Source organism: Desmodus rotundus, chromosome 13, assembly GCF_022682495.2.
Source record: "Desmodus rotundus isolate HL8 chromosome 13, HLdesRot8A.1, whole genome shotgun sequence".
NCBI lineage: Eukaryota > Metazoa > Chordata > Mammalia > Chiroptera > Phyllostomidae > Desmodus > Desmodus rotundus.
Genome location: NC_071399.1, coordinates 7950379 through 7974764, shown reverse-complemented (window position 1 = coordinate 7974764; position 24386 = coordinate 7950379). Strand labels below are relative to the sequence as shown.

General features: G+C 44.0%; 2 protein-coding genes across 2 annotated transcripts in view; one reads left to right on the top strand and one right to left on the bottom strand.

Moving 5' to 3' along the window:
- TRAPPC11 (trafficking protein particle complex subunit 11) overlaps window positions 1-10172 on the bottom strand; it is a 35143-nt gene extending 24971 nt beyond the window's left edge. Inside the window, exons 1-8 of the mRNA XM_024562675.3 lie at window positions 9982-10172; window positions 7885-8109; window positions 5883-6052; window positions 5162-5232; window positions 4260-4374; window positions 3209-3308; window positions 2349-2422; window positions 215-311 (exon numbers count right to left, since the gene is read on the bottom strand). Coding sequence (XP_024418443.2) covers window positions 215-311; window positions 2349-2422; window positions 3209-3308; window positions 4260-4374; window positions 5162-5232; window positions 5883-6052; window positions 7885-8088 — 831 coding nt within the window. The 5' untranslated portion in view covers window positions 8089-8109; window positions 9982-10172. The remainder of the gene's footprint in view (window positions 1-214; window positions 312-2348; window positions 2423-3208; window positions 3309-4259; window positions 4375-5161; window positions 5233-5882; window positions 6053-7884; window positions 8110-9981) is intronic.
- A 136-nt stretch (window positions 10173-10308) lies between these two features.
- On the top strand, window positions 10309-22597 carry RWDD4 (RWD domain containing 4). The gene is made up of 7 exons (XM_053916455.1): window positions 10309-10617; window positions 12699-12779; window positions 17577-17686; window positions 17772-17922; window positions 19350-19467; window positions 20946-20995; window positions 21128-22597. The coding sequence occupies exons 1-7, from the start codon at window positions 10594-10596 to the stop codon at window positions 21170-21172; spliced, it is 579 nt and encodes a 192-aa protein (XP_053772430.1). The 5' UTR covers window positions 10309-10593; the 3' UTR covers window positions 21173-22597.
- Window positions 22598-24386: the final 1789 nt, after the last annotated feature.

The following is a 24386-nucleotide window of genomic DNA, read 5'->3' as shown; positions in this document are numbered from 1 at the left end:
CTAAGTGAGAAGGCTGACACCCCTAAACTCAAAACCAAGCTTTCCAATGAGGCTGCTGCTAAGTAACAGGCCCCCTTGGGATAAAGGGCATAAAAGAGGAGCACAATTCACCAAATAGTTTTCAGAGCAGGTAATTAATTTCGGTTTTAAAATTGTGGAAAGATAATCTGATTGTTAAAGACGGATTTTCCTTGTTTGGAATCACAACTATTACCTTGTAGTTTATAAATCCCGCCATCGTCTTAATTTCCAGGATATTAGTTTCATGGGCTCTCAATCCATGTACAAGGTTATAGGCAGCCCTGTAATTCCTAACAGAGACACGGGGAAGGTGGTTAACTTTGACGTAAGTCATTAAAAATAAGAGGCAATGTTGAGTCAAATTTCTTAGCACTTACCAGCTCAGTAACATACACGAGGGGGACCCAAGAAATCCCAGAATTTATTTATAAAACATTGTGCATTTATCCTTGCAAGTTTAAACTGCAGCCACCATCAAAGTAGTCTCTATTTGATGCAATACACCTACTGAGACATTTTCTCCACTGCTCAAAACAGTTTTTGAACTCATTGATTCTGACACCTCTTTGTGCTTCTCCTGTTTTTTGTTTCACCTCTACCTCATCCGCAAAATGTTTCCCTTTGAGAACTTTTTTCATCCAGGGAAACAACAAAAAAAGTCACTCGGGGTGAGGTCGGGTAAATAGGGAAAGTGGGACATGGGGGTCATGCTATTTTGGGTAAAAAACTGTTCAACACTCAGCGCAGTGTGGGCAGATGCACTTGTAAATCATCCATCATGAAATGGACAAATGAGTCAGAAGAGTCTTCAACGCAGCCTCTCACCAGAACGCCAGCTGGTGCACTGATACAGATGGGTTCCTAGAACACTCACCTAGTAGGGAAGCCTGTACTACAAGGGGCCAGTCCTCCAGAAGGTAATTCCATTTTTTAGGTCCCCCTCATAGGTACTAATCTCTGATTTCCTGAAAAGTGCTACATTGACTAATGTGCAAAAAGATTCAACGGCTTCTAAGAACAGCACCATCGAGTGCAGACTGTTCTGTCATTAACACCGGTCAATAACCGACAGAAAATACGTTGGAAAACGAGTAAAGTGGACAGTTGTCCAGAGTTAGTTTAAAAATTAGCGTTCTGTTAAAAAACAGTTTCTTAAAATCATCAACACAAGCTTCTCAAACAAAGAGGAACTCTATTAGGAAAGGTGTTATCATACAGCACAGGTCAATGGCTTTTAAACCCAGTGTCTCCACAAGTTAAGTGGCTGTCACCGGTCTGGTCACAGGCTAGAGGGGACACGCCCTCCGGGTGGCAGGGGCTGAGGGAGACATGGTGGGAGAAAGGAGACCCTGATCGTGGAAGGTAGGGGTGAAATCTCAACAGTCCTCCAAAGAAAACTGTGCCCCTGACCTCAGCAGGTAAAGTCTGTCTTTCCAGAATGATGTATGAACGCAACTGGAAGGGAAGGGTTTGACTTAATACTACGGATCAAAAATGAACTACATGAAAACCAGCTATAATTATCTGAAGTCGAGATTCAGAGAACACAGTTTGGTACTTAGCCCCTCAACAATCACACACACACAGGTTTCTGTAATACTCCTCTGAATACTAGACGTATTTCATTCATTTCTCTATTTTTCTCCCTGGACACCCAGCCTGTCCCGACTTTAGGATACACCGCTGTCTTTTATCCCTTTGCTACACTGCCGCTGCAGTCTTCAAAAACTGAGATAAAGCTAGAAAGAGATTGTGTTTTATTAAATTGTGGCAAAGGAATAAAATGCTCAACCACGGCCAGGGCATCTGCAAATACTCAGCAAAGCTCTGTGCAGAGCCTCTGAGGAAAAACCGATGCTGACAGGCACTGTAAGCTAAAACACAAATTTAATTAAAAATCAAATCAGAGTTGAATTGAATAATGCACTATACACCTTAAATTCAGTCTGCTTTAGATAATATTTATGTATATTTAACTCTGGAAATCAGTCTTAACACAAGCATTTTACTGAACATACAAATAAGCAGAAAGTGGGGACATTTCAATGTTACGTATCTTTAGATCACGACATTTAATGAAAGCAGGCCAGAAAGCCTTGTAACACTAGGAAATTTACTTCCAACGAAGGAAGTTTTTAAGTCGAAAAATATTACATTCCATCCATCTCTAGACAAACTGAAGTAAACAAAGCATATGTGCATGTAAACCAAGATAAATGTTTTAAAAGTAATTAGTTGGGTTGTGAATGGCAGAAACTGCCGTTCCCATGTGCAGGCGTTAAGGTGAGGAGGAGGGAGACTCGGGGTGGCAGCCGTTACACACTTACTTCAGCGCGTTCTGTGTGTCTTGCTTCAGCTCACTGAAGAAAGCTATTTTGAACTGATGTCTAACAAATAAAAGCTGAAAAAAGAACAGAAAAAAATCATTATTACACATATCCTCTTAAAAATGTAAAATTTTTAGTAAGTTTTATTAAGAGGAGACATAAAAGTATAAGAAAAGTATTCAAAATTAAATTTCAAGAATTATTCCAACAAATAAGTATAGCTAACAAATCTGTAAAGATCTATTTTTAGGAACTTCAAGGGCAAAGAATACAAAAACTAATTAGCTTTTAAATGCTTTAAAAAAACTAAAAGGAAGTGAAAGAGGATATGAGGGGATAAATGGTAATGGAAAAAAACAATTAAAAATAATGTAAAATAAGAAATGGAGATCACATGGAGGGTTGTCAGTAGGGGAGTGGGAGGGGGAGAGGGGAGGGAGGGAAAGGTACAGGGAATAAGTAGCATAAATGGTAGGTGGAAAATAGACAGGGGGAGGGTAAGAATAGCATAGGAAATGTAGAAGCCAAAGAACTTATAAGTATGACCCATGGACATGAACTATAGCGGGGGAATGTGGGAGGGAGGGGGTGGGCAGGATGGAGTGGAGTGAGGGGGGCAGGAAATGGGACAACTGTAATAGCATAATCAATAAATATATTAAAAAAATAAATAATGTAAAATAAAAAAATAAAGCTAAAAAGACAATAAATAAATAAATAAATAAATAAATAAATGTACCGAAGCCATTTAAAACCATCAAAGTATTAAAGGCATTTACCACCTCCCTGAAATTACTCAGCACCGCGTAATCTGCTCCAGAGTACTTCTAGCACTTCGTTCCTCAGGGACAAACACGCACCTGGTGTGTCGTTTTATTCAGAAACTCTTTGTGAGACTTCACTCTTCTGATCTCCGTGTAGTAGTAAGTCTGCGCGTGTTCATAAAAGGCGTTTTCTAATCTAATTTTTTAAGTAAGGACAACATTAAAACACTAAAGTTATCTTAAACCAATTTGTAAGAAATCTAAGTAAAATTCTGACAAATATCTAGTTTACCTCATGATTAAGTTAAAAAGTGAAGCAAAACATAACCAGAATTTCTAGATTAAAAAATATCTAAAATTAAAACTGCAGAAAAACCATTTAAAATTACGTGCTACCCAAAAAGTACCATATTTTGCTGTGTATAGTGCGCATGTTTTACCCAAATTTTTCAGGGAAACATAAGGACGCGCATTATACACAGGCTTAACGACTACATGCCATGTACATGGTAACAGGCATAACAATCCCGTGTACGACGCACACAGAAACGTGGGCACACGTTATGTGAGGGAGCGCGTTACACAGGGGAAAACACGGTAACTGATGCAAACATTGTATAATTTCTAGAAATTAGGTAAATTCTAAGATTACTTCCATCTTTATTTTATAATTTTATAAGAAGTCTAAAAGAAACAGATATCCAATACTCAATTAGATTTGACTATTTTTTATGACTTTAGTATTTAGGGTTTAAAAAATAAGAACACTATTGGGAAAAAGACTAAAAAATGAAAACAGGCCAACGAAGTGAGGTAACATTTGTGTGATTCAAACCCTGCTCCACTCCTTAACTTTGCGATTACTCGGGAACACAGAAAACCTGACGACGGACGAACATCTCAGAGCTCCTTCGGGAAAGGAAGCACACCTCAGAAGTAGCTGCCTGGGGCTCAGGCTCCAGAGACAGCCACATAAATTCATAGCCACAGCAAGTAGGTGAAACTTCAAGGGTTTTCCTCCATTTGAATTTTTTCCCATTAACATGTTTTGTTTAGTTTTTTTTAAATAAATGGGTCTGTATTACCAATTTCTCGATGCCTAAAAAAAAAAAAATCTAAAAAAAATATTTCCAAGACCTTTATTTACCTTATAATATAACCCACAAGGTGGTCGGTGTGCGGCAGTACAAACAAAGACTTTCCCGAGAGTTCACAGGCATTACACAGAGCTGCAGCCCTTTCTGAAGCAATAACATCCTCTCCTGTTGACGAGACCCATTAAGACAAAGAGAGAAAGTAATTAGTGTGTTCTTCACAATACGCATCTCCCCAAATCTGAACACTATAATGAAGAATAAAAGCCCAGACCACTTCCCCCATGCCAGTAGGACTCCTGGGGTCTCCGAAAGCACTGTGGGCTCTCAGCAGTTACACAGCGCACATGTGGTGGGAAGACACTGTGGGACCGTCTACCGAGCCGAGACAGGCCGAGTAACACCAGCACAGAAGCCGCATGACTGCTCCCCCTACCATAACTGAAAGTGCATGAAAGTGCAATTCATGCAAGTGGATCCAGGATGCCACAAGTTTCCACACAGAAACAAAAACTCTTTGGGCCTCGCAATGTCTGAGAAGACAGAAGGAACAAGCATCTGAAATGCAGGCGTGTTCTAACGGGAAATCAGAAATCCTATTGCATTTATCTTGGCCCTGCTGCAAATTAAGAAAAAAGGTACTACATTACAAATACAATTTCAAATAGATCTCAGACATGTAAACAACGTTCTTTAAAAATCAGTGAACAACTGTTTTGTCTAGGGCATTTGCCTAAACAAGTGCAATGGACAAGTAGGACTTAGGAAGATCTGAACTCTTGAATATTCTTGTTTCTACAAGAAGCATTTATGCATGCATTATCAGTACTTTTAAAGCTAACACACCGTATTTCTCATAACTTAATGCATAAAAGATTTCCACGTTAAAATTATGCCTCGTGGTAATAAGAATCAGAGGCATAAAGCAATTAGTTATTAATTAACTTCTTGGTACCTGGAGGCAGCGGCGTTTTCTTCTGAATCAGAACCACGGCCACTTTCGTGTTTCTCCCTTGTAAACTTTGCCTGCAATGGAAAAATAATCACATTAAGTAAGTAATTAAATTGTTTTTAAAAAATGTTCAAAACTTTATGTAAAATATAGGTTTGATAATTCAAAGAAAGGTAAATTTCAACTAAAAAACTCCCAAGATTAGAGAAAATCTTTTCCCGCATGTATGAAACATATATGCCACAATGATTTAAATTCCAAAAACAGATCTCACATCAAGCTCCTAATCCTTACAAAAGTCTATTTTGAGAGCAAAAGTTTAATATATACTTTCATGTAAAAGTTATAATACAGTATCTCTATAGTGATACATTACAGAGTAGTCATTCAAAAGAATTATTTTGAAACTGAAATGGTGATACAGCAAAAGTGTCACGCAACTCAAGAGCAAATTACTGTATCTTCAAAAATACATTATAAATGCAGGAAAAGGCGTTTGGAAACTCAGACCGACTTGTCTTCTAATCCCTTCATCCTGCTTAGCATTATGTAAGTTAACAGTAAGCTTCCTGTCTGGAGCTGCACACGTTTCGCTGGAGGTCAGCAGTCCCCGAGGGACCACTGCAGTCTAAACAGCACCCTGCTGGCTGCCTGCGCTCAGCATGAGTGGACAGCAGACATGGTCAACCTAAGCTGGCCGACGCGACGAATGGGGCGACCAGACCTGACTATCTCCACTCTGGTGGCGCATTCGGACTGCTTTTCCTTCCACTGAGGCTCGTCCCAGTCCAGCTCGTAGAACACGACCACCAGGGCGGGCACCAGGTTCAGGTGCTTGTTCATCCAGCCCGTCTTGAGGATCCCTTTGGGGATGTACCACTCGTACGAAGTTCTCTGCAAGTGGTGGCAGAGGACGAAGGGTTACTGGATGGCGACGGCAGCAGAAACCACGTGTCCTCGGCCCCAGGCCCTCGAGGGGCACTGATCACACTGGGTAGACACACGAGCCATCTTTAAGATGAGGAAATCCCAGCTTACAGAGATCAAGTGAGAGCTAGAAACTCAACCCCAAGCTGCGACAATTCCCATTTAAAGAAGGATGAAAGCCAAGTGTTTCTAATGGCGTCACAGCTCTCAAATACCCTGGAAGCAAACAGCCCTTTTCCAGGTAAATTCGACATCTATTCCTCACCATCCCAGTTTCTGTTTTGTAAAAGTTGCTCAAATAAACTACTATCTAAACCTGAACGTGGCTTCATTTGTTTCAAGACATACTGCAGGATGGCACTTCACCTTACTTGTGGACGAAGGGGGAAACGACAGACAATGCTTAAACACAGAAGCCCACCGCAGTCACTGGGGGTCCGTGCGAAGTGCCAGGTGGTGGGAAGGGGATGCGGCAGATGTGGGAGCGAGCCCTGGAGAGCTCAGCTGAGTTTCAGTCACCCCCGAAGCACCTGCACTGATCCGACTACTTCCGGCTCGTGTTGGTCTGCTGTCTACTTCACGTGAGGACCGACCAGAACAGTGAGGAAACCTGACACGAAAAACTGGGAGACTCAGCAGAGAACCAGGAAAAGGAAAATAAAAAGCTCCTGAACTGGGAAGTTAACCGAGGAGAAAAGGAGGTGAGTTGTACCAGGCCTGGCCTTTCCTGACACAAACACATTTAAAAAAAACTGTTAAGGGCCAAGGGTGCTGTAACATGCACAGTTTCAGAGAGAGCTCAATTTTTATGGCTCAGTATATGAAACTGCGTCCTCGGCGCATGGTTCTCAAACATGGAAGAAAAGAACCAGCTGGCAACCGAAGCCATCAGTCTCACCCTCCCAGAGTTGAACTGAGGAGGCCTGGCATTTCCATTTCAGTAAACACCCCAAGTGATGACGATGCACTTGGCCCAGAGGCCAGACTGTCAGAAACACTACTGTGGGGAGAAAAGAGTTGGGGGCTGGGGGAGGATGTTTCGATCAATGTGCCTTGTTAACTGACTTTCAGATCAACTTCATAAGATTATAATAAATAACCAATCAGCATACGTAACTTTCTTTAAAAAGTGAACTGACATTCTAAGTACTATATATGTGTTAGCTGCAATTATTAATACTATATAATAGGGGTTTTTAAGGTAAACAAGGGTCTCCACTATGATGCTCACCCTAAAAGTCAGCTCTGAACTCAATACCTTTCCTCACTCCACACTGGATAAATGGTTTCAGTTTATGCAGAACTCCCCAAGGACAGGGAGCACGTCTTATTTAAATCTCCATCACCAGCCTACTGCACAGCTCCAGGTACCTCTCACGAAGCAAGCGCTCAAACAATGTGTGTGAAACTGAGCCACACTGTGAAGACCATGGATTCTATAGTGAAACTGGTGATGCTGAACGGGAAAGTGAAACCTTCCTTTTAGGAGGCCTTTATGGAGACCTGGTGTTTTGTTTTGTTTTTAAACAAATGCAAAAAGGAAACCCTAGGCTCATAGGATAAAAAGCTTAATAGTTATAAAGTATATTCCTCTGGGGTTAAAAAGTACTTAGTATTAAACATACCTGTAGTGTATTACAGACATGAAAAAGCCCAGGGTTTTTCCATGCATCACTGTAACCATCACCTTGATAAACTCAGGGGTTTTCCAGCACAGACGACAGGGACAAAAAAATATACCCACACACAGAGGAGAGAGGGACAGGAGGAGAGCCTGCATGCAAACACCATGTCATTACCTTGGGTCTACATTTGGGATACTCGTGGTCACCTGGTAGCACCTTGAAAGAAATTGGTACCCGATCAGCCCTCCGATTGGCACAGAAAGCATCCCAGACGGTTCGATGGACAGCGTTGTAAACCACATCCAAACCAGTCAGAGTAACAAAAGCCATGGGCCGGCAACATAACTCCACAGGGAAGTCCCACTGTGTGGGGCTCATGATCACAGCGTGAGGACAGCTCTGAAATACAAATGTTAAAAGCCCATGTACATTTCTAATTTATAAATCTCCACCATTTAAGAAACAGTATATCCCTGGCTTGTGTGGCTCAGCGGATTGAGTACCAGCCTGCAAACCGAAAGGTCACCAGTTCAATTTCCAATCAGAGCACAAGCCTGGGTCCCCAATTGAGGGCCTGCGAGAGGCAACCGATTGATGTCTCTCTCACACACAGCTGTTTTTCTCCCTCCCTTCCCCTCTCTCTACAAATAAATAAAATCTTTTAAAATAGTTCTAATTTTTAAAAAAGTAGTGTTTAAAAAACTTAACATGACAAAAAGGCACAAGACTATGAAATGTCTGCAAACTATTGAGCAAATATAAAAACGATCAAAATTTTTGAAAACTTTAATTCCTATACTGACCTACTAAAATTTAGTAACTATTGGTATTGTATTTTTAAAAAGTCTTTCATATTACAAAGGTAGTCAACTTTAAGAGAAATCAATATTTTCAGTAACATCTCCAAATGTGCATAGAACTTTGGGATGAGCAGACCAAGAAAGCAGCAATGTCATCAAATTATAAATAGGTCTCATGAGCTACTTCAGCTATAAAGAAAAATAATTATAATAATTATTGACTTAGATATACAATAAAGTATAATTATCTGTAATTTCTCTGTAATTGCTAACATCTACTTTCTGAATTCCTGAGAAATTATTAAAATAATATGCTAATTATCTACATAGAGTCGGCCCTGCACATCCTGGGATTCCACATGTGCAGATTCAACCCTGCTGTGTAGTATATCTGCATTTTCTAGCAGTCACACTAAAAAAACAGAAACAGGTGGAATTAATTTCAGTAATATTGTATTCAACCAAAATATCCAAAATATTATCATTTCAACATGAATATAAACGTTATTAACATGGTAGTTTACTTTTTTTGTATTAAGTTTTCAAAATCTGGTGGGTATTGTACACTCACAGCACATCTCAACTCAAATGCTCAGTAGCCACGTATGGCTACAGGCTGCCGGCTACCGTACTGGACAGCGCAGCTCTAAATTATTGTAATTCTGTCCCAAAATTTCCTGCCACATTCTACGTTAAAAGCTTTGGCACTTGCAATGGTTCGTGCTTATTTGGCAGGAAAGGAATGGGAATGGCACAAAGGCCAGGCACAGAGGTTGTAAGAATATCGATGACAGCCCGCGGGAGGAATGTCTTCCTCTCCTGGAAGAAGCCAATGACGTGGAAGCAGGTGCAGAAGCAGGGAGTGAACACCTTGGAGGAGATACGTGTACTGCAAGGGAAGTACTCTGGAAGCTGGTATGGAAGATAATAAGGAAGACTCTTGCAAAGGACGATGATAAAATGCAAAGAAAGACGACCTACTCAAAGTGGAAGATAAATTTATGTGGTCCTTATTTTTTAATTAATAGAGGTTCAGGGTGTAGGGCAAGGCTAGTAAGGGTCAAATTCATAGACGTTCAACTACAAAATGACCAACAGAGGAACGACAGTTTGAGGCCTGGATGATGAAAAACAAAAGGTGATGTTGAGGATGTGAAGCAACAACCGATTTAAGAAGAGGCACCGTCCCAGGGTCGCAGAATTCTGCCCTGGTAGCGCCAATCAGAAAAGGCGGAGAAATAACGCTGCAGCCCCCAAAGCGGACTCTTATCTTCGTCCCAATCCCCCCTTAAACCTAGAGCCCTATAGCCTTAAACCCTAGGTGCGTAGGGGCTAAAAGAGAAATGCCCCAATTTCACCCGCTGACGCCGTCGGAAAACGCAGGCCCCCAAAATAGGCATTGTTAATTAGGAGCTAGCTCTCTCCCTCGGAGGGGTGGCCTGGCCGCGCAAGTCTCCGGGCCCAGACTCACCCAGGCCGCGCCCACTGGGCCCGCTGCAGCTGCAGCCGGTTGCCCCCCGCCGGAGGAAGAGGAGGGGAAGCAGGCAGGAGTGCCTAGGAACACCGCGGCCGGGTTCCTGCAGCCTCCGCCTCAGAGCCGGCTCCAGCAAAAGAGACTTCCCTGTGCCCACCGGCGCAGGCACAGGAAGTGCTCTCCGACATGAGTGACAGCGCTCTACACCAATCTCCACCCCAGAACTTTACGCGGCTCCACAAAACGTAGGGAAGACGTTCCATTTCCTAGAAGAGCCGGAGCTGGGGGCAGAGACAGAAGGAGCCAATAGGAGAAGCGAGAAGGAAGAGGAGGAGGAGCCTCTCCAGTGACTGCCCGGCTGTCTGTCCCGGACCCGCAGGCGCCCAGCCAGCTGCTGCCCGCGGCTCAGCGCCCACGGCCCTTCAGCAGGAGGCTTTGCGCTGCCCAAGGGCCAGAGGTGCGCGTGACTGCGATCTAGGGTGTGAAGGGTGTGCGTCCTGCAGCCGAGGGCGCAGAAGCGGGACGTCTCGCTCTCTGGGGCCACTGCTCGCGCCTTCTGATCGGTGTCGGGAACGCCGTCCCCCCGGGAGGCGCCCCGCGACCCGCGCGATGAGTGCCAATGAGGACCAGGAGGTGAGTCCCAGGGCTGCACGCGTGTGTGCAGGCGCAGGCGCGGTGCCCAGCCCCGAGAGAGGGGTGCTGTCCACCCCACCCCCGGCCCAGGTGGGACCCGGCGCTCGGACCAGCGGCCCCGCACGTGCCGTCGCTCCTAGAGCGGACAGCCTGGCTGGGGTGCCACAGGTTGACAGGTGCCCGGCAAGCAGAGGCCAGGCGTGCGTCCGCCTCTGCCTCCCCTCCCCCACCCCCCGCACTTTACAGTTTTGTTGTCGGCCCGGGGTGGCCCCATGTATCTCCAACAGCAAGAAGGAGTGTCTTTGCTTCTCGAACTCGTGGACTTGGCTAGCCTTAAATCCCGTGTGTTGTTTAGAGCTTGTGAACTGAGTTATTTTATTAGAATCTGATCACCTTTAAATTCTAAATTTGTTGGCATGTAGGGAAAGTTAATTGAGTTAGTAAAATCTCTGATGGAGGACAATAATGACACGAGTGTCCCCTGGCTCTGGCCATATTGTTTGGTAGAATTCCTTATCCATCTGATGCTTTGTATCCAGTGTATACGAAGTCTATTTTGAGCATACACAAAGTAGAAGGACGCTACGTGTCATCTCGAGAGGAACCTTCTAATTTGTAACGTGGATGGATGAAGGAAGGTTCACGAGGTAAAGCAATTGTCCAGGGCTGCTCAGTGGTAGAATCAGGACTAGAATCTGAGTCTCCTAGGTAACTAGTTCAATACTCATTTAAACTACATTGCCTGAAATTTAGCAATTTTACAGGGTAGATGTAACAGAATCTCTAGATTATAAATTACCTGTAAAGGACCCCAAGTTCCAACAAGCGAGTTGCTATCTCGATCCAATATTCTTTCCAGGTGAATTTCTAAGCCAAGACATGGACAGTTCTTACTGGGACGCGCGGGGCATGTACTATAATGTTAGATTGTTTTTCAAGGACTGTTTGCATTCTGTTCCTGCCACCGGCATGGTTCACTGTCCCATCAAATTGTCATTGGCGAATTTGGCAAGCCTGCCTTCAATTTTTGTTCCGTCCAGGTCATTATTAAAATATAGGAAAACGTTAAGGACAGAAATAGCACTGTATTTTGAGTAAGTTTGTTTCATTGTAATCTCAGTTAGTCTTGAATCCAGTTTGAACTTCTGTAAAAGTAACCAGAGAAATCTGTGGAACCTTCCTGGAACCCAGGTGGACACTTCGAGCCTTTCCCTAGGGTGCCAATCAAGTTACCCTCTCTGAGAAGGGTTGTTTACATACATGTTGTTTCTAATATGCTCGTTAGGTCTTGGGAACTACTTCTTACTGTCTCGCCCAGGTCCTCACAAACACTTTCTTTAATAACCCATTCTAAAATTTTGTCCACATAGATGGAATCCACCCATCTTTAGTTGGAAGAATTCATGACATGCATTTTTTGGAAAATTAACTTACCCAAGTGTGCCTGGCTTCTCTTCACAGGTGTTCATCCATAATCACAACAGCAATTTAGTCTTCTCATCTGTAAGCCCACAGTGTTCTAGGAAATATTTGCAGGCAAGGGTTACTAGTTACATTTTCATTTGCAGTCCTTTTCCCCATCTTGGGGGAATCCTTGTCAGCCTTTTTCTAACTGTCATTTTTTCGGAGTTCTTTTTTATTGTCCTGAAGTGTTTTTTCAAGTTTTGTTATCATTCTGTGGGAAAGATTACAAAGGTAAGATATGTAAGTAATGTACTTTCATGTTCTTTCCAGCCCAGGCTGCTCTTTAGCACAGTGATAAAGGACGCATGCTCTGGAGTTGCTTCAAACCAAATCTTTTCCCCCTCTGCCTCCCACGGACCCCAGTAGGATGGAGAACATAGTGAGAGTTCTTCACAGGATTGATGTGAAAATTAAGTGAGATAATACACTCTAAGTGCTTAGCAGGGCCTGGCATGTAGTTTTGAAGTAAATATATCCACACATATTATAAACATCCAAGGCCATATAATTCAGTCAAGTTTTACGTAGTGGAGTGGGCTTGAATCAGAAACTAAAGACCCTCTACTTCTCATCCATGTATTCCACTAAAAAAAACTCATTTGATTCATTTCTTTCAGATGGAACTGGAAGCATTGCGTTCTATATACGAAGGAGATGAAAGTTTCCGGGAATTAAGTCCGGTTTCATTCCAGTACAGGGTAAGACATGGCGTGAGTAGGACTACTTTGCTAGAAAAGGCTAACAGTTGCTAAAAATGTCGATTTTGTTTTTAAATTTAGTGGTTTGAATTTACGTCCAGTTTTTCTGAAGCATTTAAAGGAGGACACATCACCATGGCATCACCTTTTTTGACTTTTGAACATATAATTCAGAAACTTTTTAAAAGATAAACTTATTTTTATTCTACCAGAATTATAAAGTGTTATAGACTAAAGTAACCTTTTAATTTGTATGGTTTTACCTTGTCATCTGAAAGATAACTTTTCTCACTCAAAACTTCCCAAGTTCTTGTAGCTGATACTGATAAAAGTTAGTATTAAAATCCAGGTCTTTATTATGAGTCTACTACTCTTTTTACTACCCTATGATATAGTCGGGAAAAGTTGATATTTTCTTAATTCTGTCTGATTAATAGGTCTGAATACTTTTCACATATGTGAGATGTCGATTTATCTCTATCATGGAGGTTGCTCATTACCCTGTTTTCATCACAGAACAGTACCACTGTTTTATTTTGTAAACAAATGATAAAAACCATTTATCCAAAGGATTGTAAGTAATAGTGGTATAGATAGAAAAGTTTCTGTGAAAGACTTGTGGTTATTAACATTGTCTCTGTTTAAAATACATTGTATGAGACCTGACCTTTATGCACGTTTGTTATGGAACTCTCACAGGAAGTCACTTCTTTACAGCTGCCCCATCTGGACTCCCCACTCTCTGCCCAGCTCTCCTCAATTCTGTGGGAAGCCCAGCACCTCCTCCATGTAGACGACAGCACAGGGACTTGTGACAGTCGAAGTCCATAATGGAGTTGCGTCCTAGGCCCTTCTCTTTGACTCAGATTGCCCCCCAGACTTCCCAGCCGCTGCCGCCGCACCCAAGCAGATGGGGGGCTGAGCCCCCTGCGCCCGCCTGAGCATCTGTGTGAGCAGCAGTTCCTTACTGAGCATGGTGTGCAGGGTGTTGTAGGGCGTGTGTGTTGGTTTGGAAGGACACTCTGATGTAACCCGGAGGGTGCATTTGAGGGAATGAAACAGAGATTCGGAGAAGGTGTATTGGGGGTCAGAGGCCCTGGGCTGCAGTTCTGGCTGTCGGACCCCTCGGTTCCTGTGCAGACAGGTTACTAGCCTCCTAGGTGATCCTTGCCTTCCAGGGCTTCCTGCGGTTTCCTGCCCACCCGACACCACCAGTCCCCACTGACTGCGGGTCAGTCTCTGAACACACAGTTGGATGCCCCGTGTCTTTGTCTATCAAGGTTTCTCTTGTCTGTACAGTGGGGGTGAAATTACTTAGCCTGACCCTTGGGCCCTCTTGTTTGACTCGGACTGCCCCTCCAAACCCCCCCGACCACTGCCGTCCACTCGACACCACGGCTTGTCAGTATCGCCCCGCGTGTTTGTATCCTGTGCCTTTGGCCCGTCCTTTGTTCTTCTCCCACCTCTCACCCGTCGGCCATCCTCCCTCCCCTTCAGTACCTAACTCAGGCCTCCTCTGTGACCTGTTTGGACCATGTCTCCTATCTCTCTTGTACTTCAACGCAGAATTGACCATTGCCCATTTCTTCATACTTTGTTCTGCCACTTTTGAACTTCTGGTCGTCCTCCACTTTAGTGGTTTCCCAGATGCCCCGTCTCCCTTGAAAACAGGAATGGCCTTGGCTGTCTCTCTATTGATTTCAGTGCCAAGCACAGTGCGAGGATGGCAGCTGCTTTCCACGTGCACCTCGAGTAAGGACTGCGTGACCGCATACAGCACGTGGCTTTTGTTACCTTTCCACCATCTCTGTGTTTAAAATGCAAGCATATGGGTCTTTAGCTCAATTACTTCGTCATTGCGGACACTAAAATACATGCTTAAACCAATGATGGCCCTTATGGGTATATCAGCAGATGCCTAAGTTTATTTGACATAATTTCCAAGCCCCATCTTACATTGTTATGTGTGATTGAAGGTGAGGGATGGAAATAAAACATTAGTCATCAGAAAATAAAGGTGAATCAAGTAACAGTGTGGGGTGAAAAAAATGTAATTGTATTGCTGTTGTTTAAAAATAAATATTTCAACAAGCAGCACATATACTAAAAATATTACAGAAGAGATTAGCATACCCTGTGCAGGAATGAGGTGCTGATTCATGAATCATTCCATAGTTTGATTAAAAGTCACCATGTTGCACCCACCAACATGAAGACTATTTCAGACCATCATCAGGATCATCAGTGGATGCTAAAACCTTCGGGTGAAAAGTTGTTGAGAAACAACATATACACGTAGATTTATAGTATCACCCCACAGATCTCTCCTTAATTACAAAATGAAGAAGATGCCTTTCCATTGAAGAGATCTGGAGACTCACCTTAACCAAGCGCTCAAACATGGTGGCTCAAGTGCAGAGGCTGAAGACCTCGCGTGCCCGCTTACCTCCGCAGAGGGGAATATTCCGCATCACCTGTTGGTCTCCTTACCAAAGCTATTTTGTCTGAGTCTGAACAGAGAAAACCATGGGACAGGCCTGATCTGGGGACCTTAGACCAGAAAACGAGCCTAGATTCTTTTTCGTCGTAGAAGACATTGAAAAGTCAGGGCAGAGGGCTAGACACTGCTCTGAGCTAAGGCAGAGCTGTGTGATCCGCAGTCCTCAGTGGGTTTGGCTTTGTGGTTTGAGGAGGCGGTTTGTGAGAGGACACTTCAGATGTGATTGGGGAACTTCTACTGTGGACTAGGACTTACATGGTCATGGTTTGTGTCAGTGGTAAGTATCTTGGGGGTCAGATTGGTATCATGGTTACAAAGGACAATATCCCTGTTGTTTGGATACTTTACCTGTAAATATCTGCAAATGTTTTCATGGTGTCTCCAATTCAGTTTCAAACGGTTCAACAAAAACCAAAGGAAAAAAGTCTCGCATGCATTTAGGGGGTGGGGCATGATTCTGTAGAGGAGAAGAAGAAAGAGCAGTAGATTGCTGGGAACCGCCCTGCCTGGTTGCAGGAGCTGTGGCCTCTCACAGCTAAGGCTGAGTAAAAAGGCCTTAGGGACAGAAGCCCCTGAGGAGACAGAAACCTATCCCCTCTCTCATATTCCCCTGCTTGGCCTGGGCAGATTACTGGTTAGCCAATAACAGGTAAGATTCCTCTAGGAAGGAGCAACCTAAGACAGTCACAGTCACGAAGGGACCTCCGAGAAAGGACTTAGGGGACTTTAGAGAAGGGGTGACAAACCTTCACCCCTCGACTTTATTATAGCCTGAGTCTTAATTCTATCTGTAAAAAGTCTCCTAATCTCTTGGCTGCCTTGCTTCCCCCACCTGACTCAGGCCTGCAACAATGCCTCTGGGGCTGCAGCCCTGTGCTGGAACGGGCAGTTTCCGGGGGCGATCAGGCCTGAGAAAGAATGCATTAAATCCTGTGGAACCTGCTTTGCTAGGAATGCCCTCAAGCTATGCATACTAAATGTTTAGGATCCAAGCCCAAAATGAGTTTGTTTCACCAGGTTTTATGGCCGATTGGCGTCCCTCTGTCTACCAGACCCTGACTCAAAAGGACCTCAGATCCCAGAAATGTTATCTGTAAACCATATCTCCTCTCTTTGGAGAACATATCTCCTCTCTTTGGGAACATATCTCCTCCTTTCTCAAAAGCCCAAGGGAAAAGGTGCTCAGGGCTCTTCTCCTCCGAGAGATTACCCAGCCTTTTCTCCCCAAGCAGATCATGTCTTGGCAGTCATTTCATCTGCGACACTGGGGGACCCTGCAGGACACGGTCCCCCTCAGTAGACGGAGTAAAAAAAGTAAGATACGTTAGTACATAAGATACACATCAGTGAGTGGTCAGTGTTCTATCCCTTTTCTCTGTAAGATTAAAATTTTTCAAAATAAAAATTGGGGAGCGCAAGAGAAACAGAAAAGACATCTTTATAGTATCCAAGTGAAGAGGGTCCAAAGGTGCAAACTTCCAGGTACAAATACGCCCTGGGGCGGTAAGGTACAGCACGGCCACTGTAGGTGGTAGTACTGCATCGCATATTTGAAAGTTACTGAGAGGGTAGATCTTGGTGGTTCCCAAGGAAAAAAATTCGTCACTCTGGGTGGTGACAGATGCTAACTAGACTTATTATGGGGATCATTTCACAACGTATACAAATACAGAATCATTGTTATGCACCTGGAGCTAATACAATGTTCTATGTCCATTGCACCCGCATTAAAAATAAATAAATAAATAAAAAGAAAAACATTATCCAGGAGTTGGCTGCGTAGCCTAAGGTGGTATTGTACTTTTCCTCATCTCTCTGCCTTTTCCTTTTTTCCCTGATTTTTGTTTCTTTTTCGAGTCTCTTGGAATTGTTCACTCGTTCTTAATGCTCCTAACGGTTCAGCTGTAGGAAAACTGAAGACAAAGATGAGGTGTTTTAAGTTTGCGGATTATTTCTCTCATCCATTCTCTCCTTGTCCACCATGGCGGGTGTTCATCCTCAGAATGCTTCAATGAAACCACAGCCATCCAGAGAAGGCACAGGGTCAGCCCTGGGAACAGCTGGCGGGGGCTGGCCTGAGAGACCGGCATGGACAGCAGCTAAAGCTGCTGGAACAGACGGGGGCTGAGCGCCCGCGCTCACCCCCACTGGGCCTCAGCCTGTGGCCCTGCACTCCTCAAGCTCACGTTTCTGACCTGGCTGTGAGCACCGGGAAGAATTCATCATCTTAAAGATCATAATTTAATATTCTGTCTCAGTGTCACTGTTTCCAAGCCTAAGATTTCCCTTTCCTTCAGATAGGTGAAAATGGTGATCCCAAAGCCTTCCTGATAGAGATTTCCTGGACAGACACGTATCCCCAGACGCCTCCGATCATATCTATGAACGCTTTTTTTAACAACACCATGTGAGTAGTAACGTTCTGTTTTCGTTGGGTTTTTTCACGTTCCCTGTGGCTTTTGTCTCAGCGGCCCATTTCTTGTGCGTTGTAGATCCTCAGCTGTGAAGCAGAGCATAGTGGCCAAGTTGCAGGAGGCCGTGGAGGTGAACCTGGGCACCGCCATGACCTACACGCTGTTCGAGTACGCCAAGGACCACCGGGAGCAGTTCATGGAGCACCACCGTCCCGCCACTGCCGCCCCGGTGAGCGCGCCGCACCTTCGCAGCACACTTTGCCTTGTGTCCCTTTTATCCCTCGTCACTAGTTTTACTAGCTGTTATCTTCTAACATTTAGAAGGAGACTTTGTGTTCACGTGAGTTACATCTGAGTTAAATGGGAACAGTGAATTTTAGATTTCTTAGCTTCTACGTGACTTTAAAAATTATACGCTCGAGATTTTACCCTTTCTGTAAGACCAGGATGTGCCCAGCAAAACTGAGATGTGGTAGGAACACTATTTTTTCAAGTTTAATTAATCTCTCCATAAAGCTCAGAAAGATTTTCTATCTAGAGCTAAAATATGTGTGAATTTTATGAGGATTATTTACTTGTAAATAGTGTGTTGCCACAGTTTAGTTTGAAGGTATTGTAGCTTCAGGAGACTGATTAAATAAGGAAAGTATGCATTTTCTAGAATTATTTAGGAAATAATCTTTTTCCAGCGTGAGTGTATTAGACCCCTTTGCACCATGTTCTGCACTAAAAACTTTCCAGGGACCAGTATGAGTTGACTTTTGTTGTGTGAATCAAGCTGTGAGCTTCGACAGCGACGGCCAGGTCTGGTGCCTGAGCGGTTCTGGCTTCCACGTCCCCAGCACAGTTGGAGAGGCGGTGGGGTGGTAGCTGAGGTCGAAGACTAGGGGCCAGACCTTGTGGGTTCCACGCTCCGCACCACTTGCTGGGTGACTTGGGGCAGGTTTCTTGAGCTCACTCCCTTCAGTTTCTCCCCCTGTAAAATGGCAGTTATGGTAGTATCGACCTTACCAAATTGTAGTAAGGGTTAAATGAGTATGAAATGTACGACTTTCATCGCGATGTTTGCACCTCGTAAGCATTTTAAAGTTTGCCTGTTGTAAACTCTGACGATAGAAACTGAGATACGGGAAGGGGATGGGGCGGGGGGGGGGGGGGGGGGGGGGGGGGTGCGCGGCGCAGCGCCAGGGAGCCAAAAGGCGGTTTGCAGTTCTGAGTATCCAAAAAACAGAGTTTACTCCTGTGTTATTTATTATTGTTATTTACCCACCCCGTATTTTAAAGATTTCCTTCGTTTCTTCAGGGAACCAGGACCGTTAAGTAGGCACATAGGATTTTTCTAAAGGCTTATTTAAACTTCCAAATAGTAGCAAATGAGCTACATTGTGAACTTAGCCTGGGACGAGAGAGCTTCAGCGCACTGCTGGTGTGGGGCCTTCTTTCCAAGGGACCTGCTGGGACAGTGGCCCTAACCGTGCCCTCGGTGTGGACTCTGGGAGGGGTGAAGCGGAGCCGGTGCGCCAAGCGAAGGGGTGAAGACAGCAGCGCAGGTTCTTTCACTCACAGATCTCGGCCCCTTCAGCTCATTTCAGGACGGAGCTGTATTTTGTGTCATGCAGTCACGGCCCCGGTCTACGAATTGTTCTTTCCCCGCAGACATCCATAAGCAGTATCATCTCAGTCGACACTCCTAATACAGCCCCGTCAAGTAAGAAGAAAGACAAAAGAGAACAACTCTCCAAAGCCCAGAAGCGGAAGCTGGCAGATAAAACAGGTTTGTTTGTTTTTTTTCCTTTGATGACACAAATAGAGGTGTTGCTCTTTAGTGCAATATGGGTGCTTAGTAAGTGTGTTCAGAAGATCAGTGTCCCCTCTTTATTCTCGGCACACGTGGACCGGAGGCCGTGTTTGGTCACAGATATGCGCGGCCAATGTTTCCCACTTCCCTGCAAGGGGTAGCCCCCTGAGGGGGGAGGCCGGGTGGCGAGTGAACAAGCGTAGACTCTCAGGGACAGTGGAGCGGAGTGCAGCACCACCAACTGAAACGGTGAATCGTTGGCTCTTGCAGTCTGTTCTCCGGAGTTTCGGTTAATCGCTTTTTGGAATGCTCAGCATCTGTCAGTTTGTTACCTGTTGCTTCCATACATCATGGCCTATGATCGTTCCCTTTTACCGCTGCCTCCGGGTCCTTGATGGTGCCCTCCTAAGAGCCGTTCTCTTCCTGCAGTTACAGGTGCAGGCGTGGGAGTCTGTGGCGTGGAGCCTGCATTCTAAACAGCACTGGGGGTTGGCTTTAGTTGCCGGGATGGGTGATCTGCCTTCATGCCCCTTATAACCGTAACCCGTGGGTAAGATTCTACTTGGCAGGAAGGAGGAAGGAGCCATTAGCATCTGGAATTGAGCTCCAGTAACATTGCTTCTGTTCTGTAAGAATCAAGGAGTTAGTTTGTTTCCCTTACCGTAAAGTTAATGTACTTGTTTCAAATACAGATTTTGAAAGCTCTATAAAATGAGATACACAGATATATCAAACATAAAGGAAATCAAGCCATTTTAAATTGAAGAATGTTTAGGTTGTATGTATTTATTCAACTGTTCTTTAGATTTGAATATTGTATTCAAAGAACAAAATCACTCTATAATTCTAAATTCTTATCGAAGGGTTGAGCTTATATTCAAGCACTCCCAGCAGATTAAAGCTCTATTTTTAAAATGTCAGGTCAATTAATGAATATTTTATCAGAGCACAGGAATTAATAAATAGTTGACCAGGTCTCCTTTTGATCTTGAAGCCAAACATCTGTTTGTGAGGCCTCTGGGCCTGAGCCTCCCTTCCTAGTGTGAAATGCTAACATGTGAAATGGTGAATATACGCGGCCTTTCACTGAAACAAGCCGTGGCCTTGTGCAAAGCAGGAGAATCTTTGTGCAAGAGCGTGAAGCCGATAGGTGACTGGTTTCTCTTCCTGGCATCGCCCGCTCGCCTCCGTGCTGCTCCCGTGACGTCAGGGTTGTCTGGAATGGACACGGGGTGTGGAAGGGCCCACCTGAGACACTCGGCAGGGAGGCCCAGGAAAAGAGTGCTTTCAGTCACGGCCCCGACAGACTAGTCCTTCAACTTGGGACTACGTCATTCCAACTTGTCTCTGCTTGTTGTGCAGGGTAGTATGCAAATCTTATTTATTGGAGTAGTAGTTAATTTAAAAATTACCTATTGGTCTTAAAAATACAGTGGCTGTTTTCTGTTCTCTAGATCACAAAGGAGAACGTCCTCGAGGATGGAACTGGGTTGACGTGGTGAAGGTGCGTGACGTTTCTGTCCTGGCCTTCAAAACTCCTTACAACCGTCCCTGTTGAGTAACGAATCTTTATCTTTCGTTTTCTCCCCTCATCGTTCGGCTTTCCTGGGATGTCTGCTTCCTGTTTTATCCTCAGCACGTAAGTATTTGTAACCACGATCAAGTATGCCCGCTTATTTAAGTACATCTTAAGAATGGACATGCTTGCCTATGGCTCTAAACTAGTGACATCGTGGGACATGGAGAAGCCAGTCACGGAAAGAACTGCTTGGCTTTCTTAGTAGCAATTACGTATTTTATTTAGGTTGGACCCTAGTTGCAGTTTCCCATCATTATCAAGAAAGGTTTTCTGGGTTTGTTGCTTAAAATTGTTTACTTTCCATTTTGAATTTTTCTGCCGACTCCTCTCAATATTATTCTTGCACGTATTGTAGCGTCAAATGTATTAAACGGACACTAAACACGGTAAGTTACTTGTCTTTGTAGGACTTCGTGAAGTGAGTCTCGCAAGCCGATGAGTGCCAGTACTGTCACAAGTGATTAGTGCTTCTAAGGAATACTTGTATGAATTGTCTGATTAAGATGATGGATCTCACATTTTTTTTACAACAGAAAATTTTAGAAATTAAAAAAAAAGAATATATTTGTAATAGAAGACAAAAAAGAAGCCATCATGCATTTTATAAATGGCACCTTTGTACATTCTTGGTTCCAGTTTATGTTGTGGAGAGCTCCCCGGATTTCCCCCCTTTCCTGTCAGGGGGAGGGGGGCGGAAATACAAGTCCTGTCGGGGCTGTATTTGCAGAGAGACCGATTTAAGCGCAGTCAGAGGTGGCGGAAGCTGGGGGTGGCGTGAGTTGTTGAACCTTGTTGTCTCTTGTAGTGGCGATAAACGTTTACTGCTGACATGAAGCGAAAATAATGAGGTCAATCTGATAGCTTCAACTTGGTGAATATTTCTTCTGTCTTCTTTCGTAGTTAAGCAAAACTGGCTCTAAAGATGATGAATAGCGCTTGGAATTGAAACAAGAGCGTCCTTCAGAAGTAAACGGGGTTCGAAGTAAACGGGGTTCACAGTAAATGGGGTTCACAGTCTTTCGTTACCCGTTTCCGGTGTTGAGGTGGCTTTTTATAAAACAACTTTTTTGTATGTTTCTTACATAAAAATGTTTTAAGCTGAAAGTTCACGAAGAGATTTGGTTGTATTAAATCATTTTCACAAACTTGCCTTAATAAAAGGTGACATGTTACTGTTCAGTATACTTTGGAACCCTTTTGAGCTTTGTCAGTGGACAAATACAGAGGATGATTAATCAGTGTTAATTTATGTGATCTTGTTCTAGTGGATGTAATCATTTTTTTTAAGTATGAAGCCCTTTCCCAAAATCCCCTGCCCCAGGGGAACAGACTATGAATGAACGGTTATTCCGCAGCATGGTCCCGTATTAACAGGCTTCTTGTCCTAAGCGTTCATCTCTTTTCCCTAATTACTGAGGCAGCAGTTGCTTCAGAGAAATTTAGATACTGGTATTTGAGCTTTACGCATCGTATTCTTCATAGTTCCTTTTTTCCTTTTTCATGGGTGAGCGGCTTCTCTTTAATAAGTGAGTCCTTGTGCGTGCTTTCCTCTTGCTGTGGGTCATGACCGCTTCCCGTGGCGCGTGGACAGGGGGACTCGAAAACACCTCCGGCAAGTACACTAGAGAACACCCCAGCAGGAGCTCCGGTTCCTGCCGGAAACATCTCTCTCCACTGCAGGTGCCAAGATGGGAGGAAAAGATGCCTTAATGTTTAATTTTTCTATTGTTGGAGACAGTGGTTTTAATAAATTTCTATTTCTCTGCTGCTGTGTGTTTTTGGTGGTTTGGTAACTGAGGTCTTCTAAATGATTTGACATGAACCCACATTTCAAGTTTTGCTTCTTTTGATATATTCAACTGTATTGCTCAACCCGAGCATCTTCGTAATAATAGACAAAGTATTTCAAATGCTGAACGGTGGCACGGGCTGGATGTTTCTAAAGTCATCAGTAGAGGAGACGCTCGGTGCCGTTTTACCCGGGAGGCGTTGGCGTCTCTGTGCGATCCACAGTGACTCTGGGCCTGCTCCCCAGCTTCCAGAACATGCAGACGTCTTGTGGGGGAGGCGGTGGTTCCTCGGTCCCACCTGTGCAGCTTGACTGGCTCGGCCTGAGAACGGTAGGACTTGTGTGCACGGCTGCCCTGGGTCAGCATTGCCTGCAGTTACGTCTTTCGAATTACAAAGTCAGTGTAATTATGGTGAAGAAGTTTAATCTAATTTTTATAGGCTAAGTCGCATTTTATCTCTTAAAATAACATGATAGACACATTAAAATTCAGGGCCACCGAAATATGGCAGTGTTTGTTTGGGGTTGTGTGTGTGGTTTTTGTTGTGTTGACTTGCTTGTTGTTTTTAAAGAAACACCACTACATCTGCTAGTGGGAGAAAATGCTTTGTTTTGCTCTGAAGAGTGTGGAGTTGTTCAAGCTTATTGTGGTTCATAGATTACAAAGAATAATGCTAGTAAAATGCCAATGAACTATTTTTACTCTTTTTATATGAAATGACAGATCCCGGGGGTGACGGTGGCGGCGGGGCCTCACGCTACCTTCTGTGAGTCCCTTGAGTGCTTTCTCTCGGCGATCTCACCATCACTGTTAACACTCCCAAGTATATTTTCTCAAGCTCTGTTTACTAACAATTGTATGGAATGACATAATTAATGAGCAATAAAACCCGAATTACACACAAAGGTTTTCGTATGTTTTATTTCAAATGACTCGAGGGAGAATTGTTGATTTTATCGTATAAACCTGCATAGTCTATGGCGCAGGGTGTAGCCTCCTACCAGAAACTGTTCAAACTGCAGGATTAAAAAATATGTTTAAAATGAGCTGAGAACAAGGTAGGGAATCCCCAGTCTAAGAGATTAAAGTCGGAACCTAGAGGTTAAGGGCAGCTTTTGTCTGGAAGCTTCAGGGGTCCCAAAAGGCAGGAGGTGAAGTCCAGGGTTGGTCCAGGTAAGCAGTCTCGGTCTCTCTCTCTCTCTCTCTCTCTCTCTCTCTCACACACACACACACACACACACCACCACCACCACCACCACGCATAAGGCTGAAAAGTATCCCCAGAGGGGACCCTGAGGAAGTGTCCCTCTTGAACTTTGTTGTTGGAGGGGTAAAATATAAACATATATACATGTACTTTCCTGACCACTTATAACGTGTTAGCTCTGACTTGGATTTTAGGCCAAATTCCTCCCCATATAGACCATCTGGAAAAAAAAACACACACACACACAAGCTAGGATTTTAAAATGGTACCAAGTAGGTAGTGCCTCTTGGCAATGTAGAAATTACCACGAATTTGCTCT

Coding starts and splice junctions, on each gene's coding strand:
- RWDD4 (XM_053916455.1), top strand. CDS start 10,594: ATGAGTGCCAATGAGGACCAGGAG. Junction 17,687..17,771: donor GCTTTTTTTAACAACACCAT/GTGAGTAGTAAC, acceptor TGTGCGTTGTAG/ATCCTCAGCTGTGAAGCAGA. Junction 19,468..20,945: donor GAAGCTGGCAGATAAAACAG/GTTTGTTTGTTT, acceptor TCTGTTCTCTAG/ATCACAAAGGAGAACGTCCT.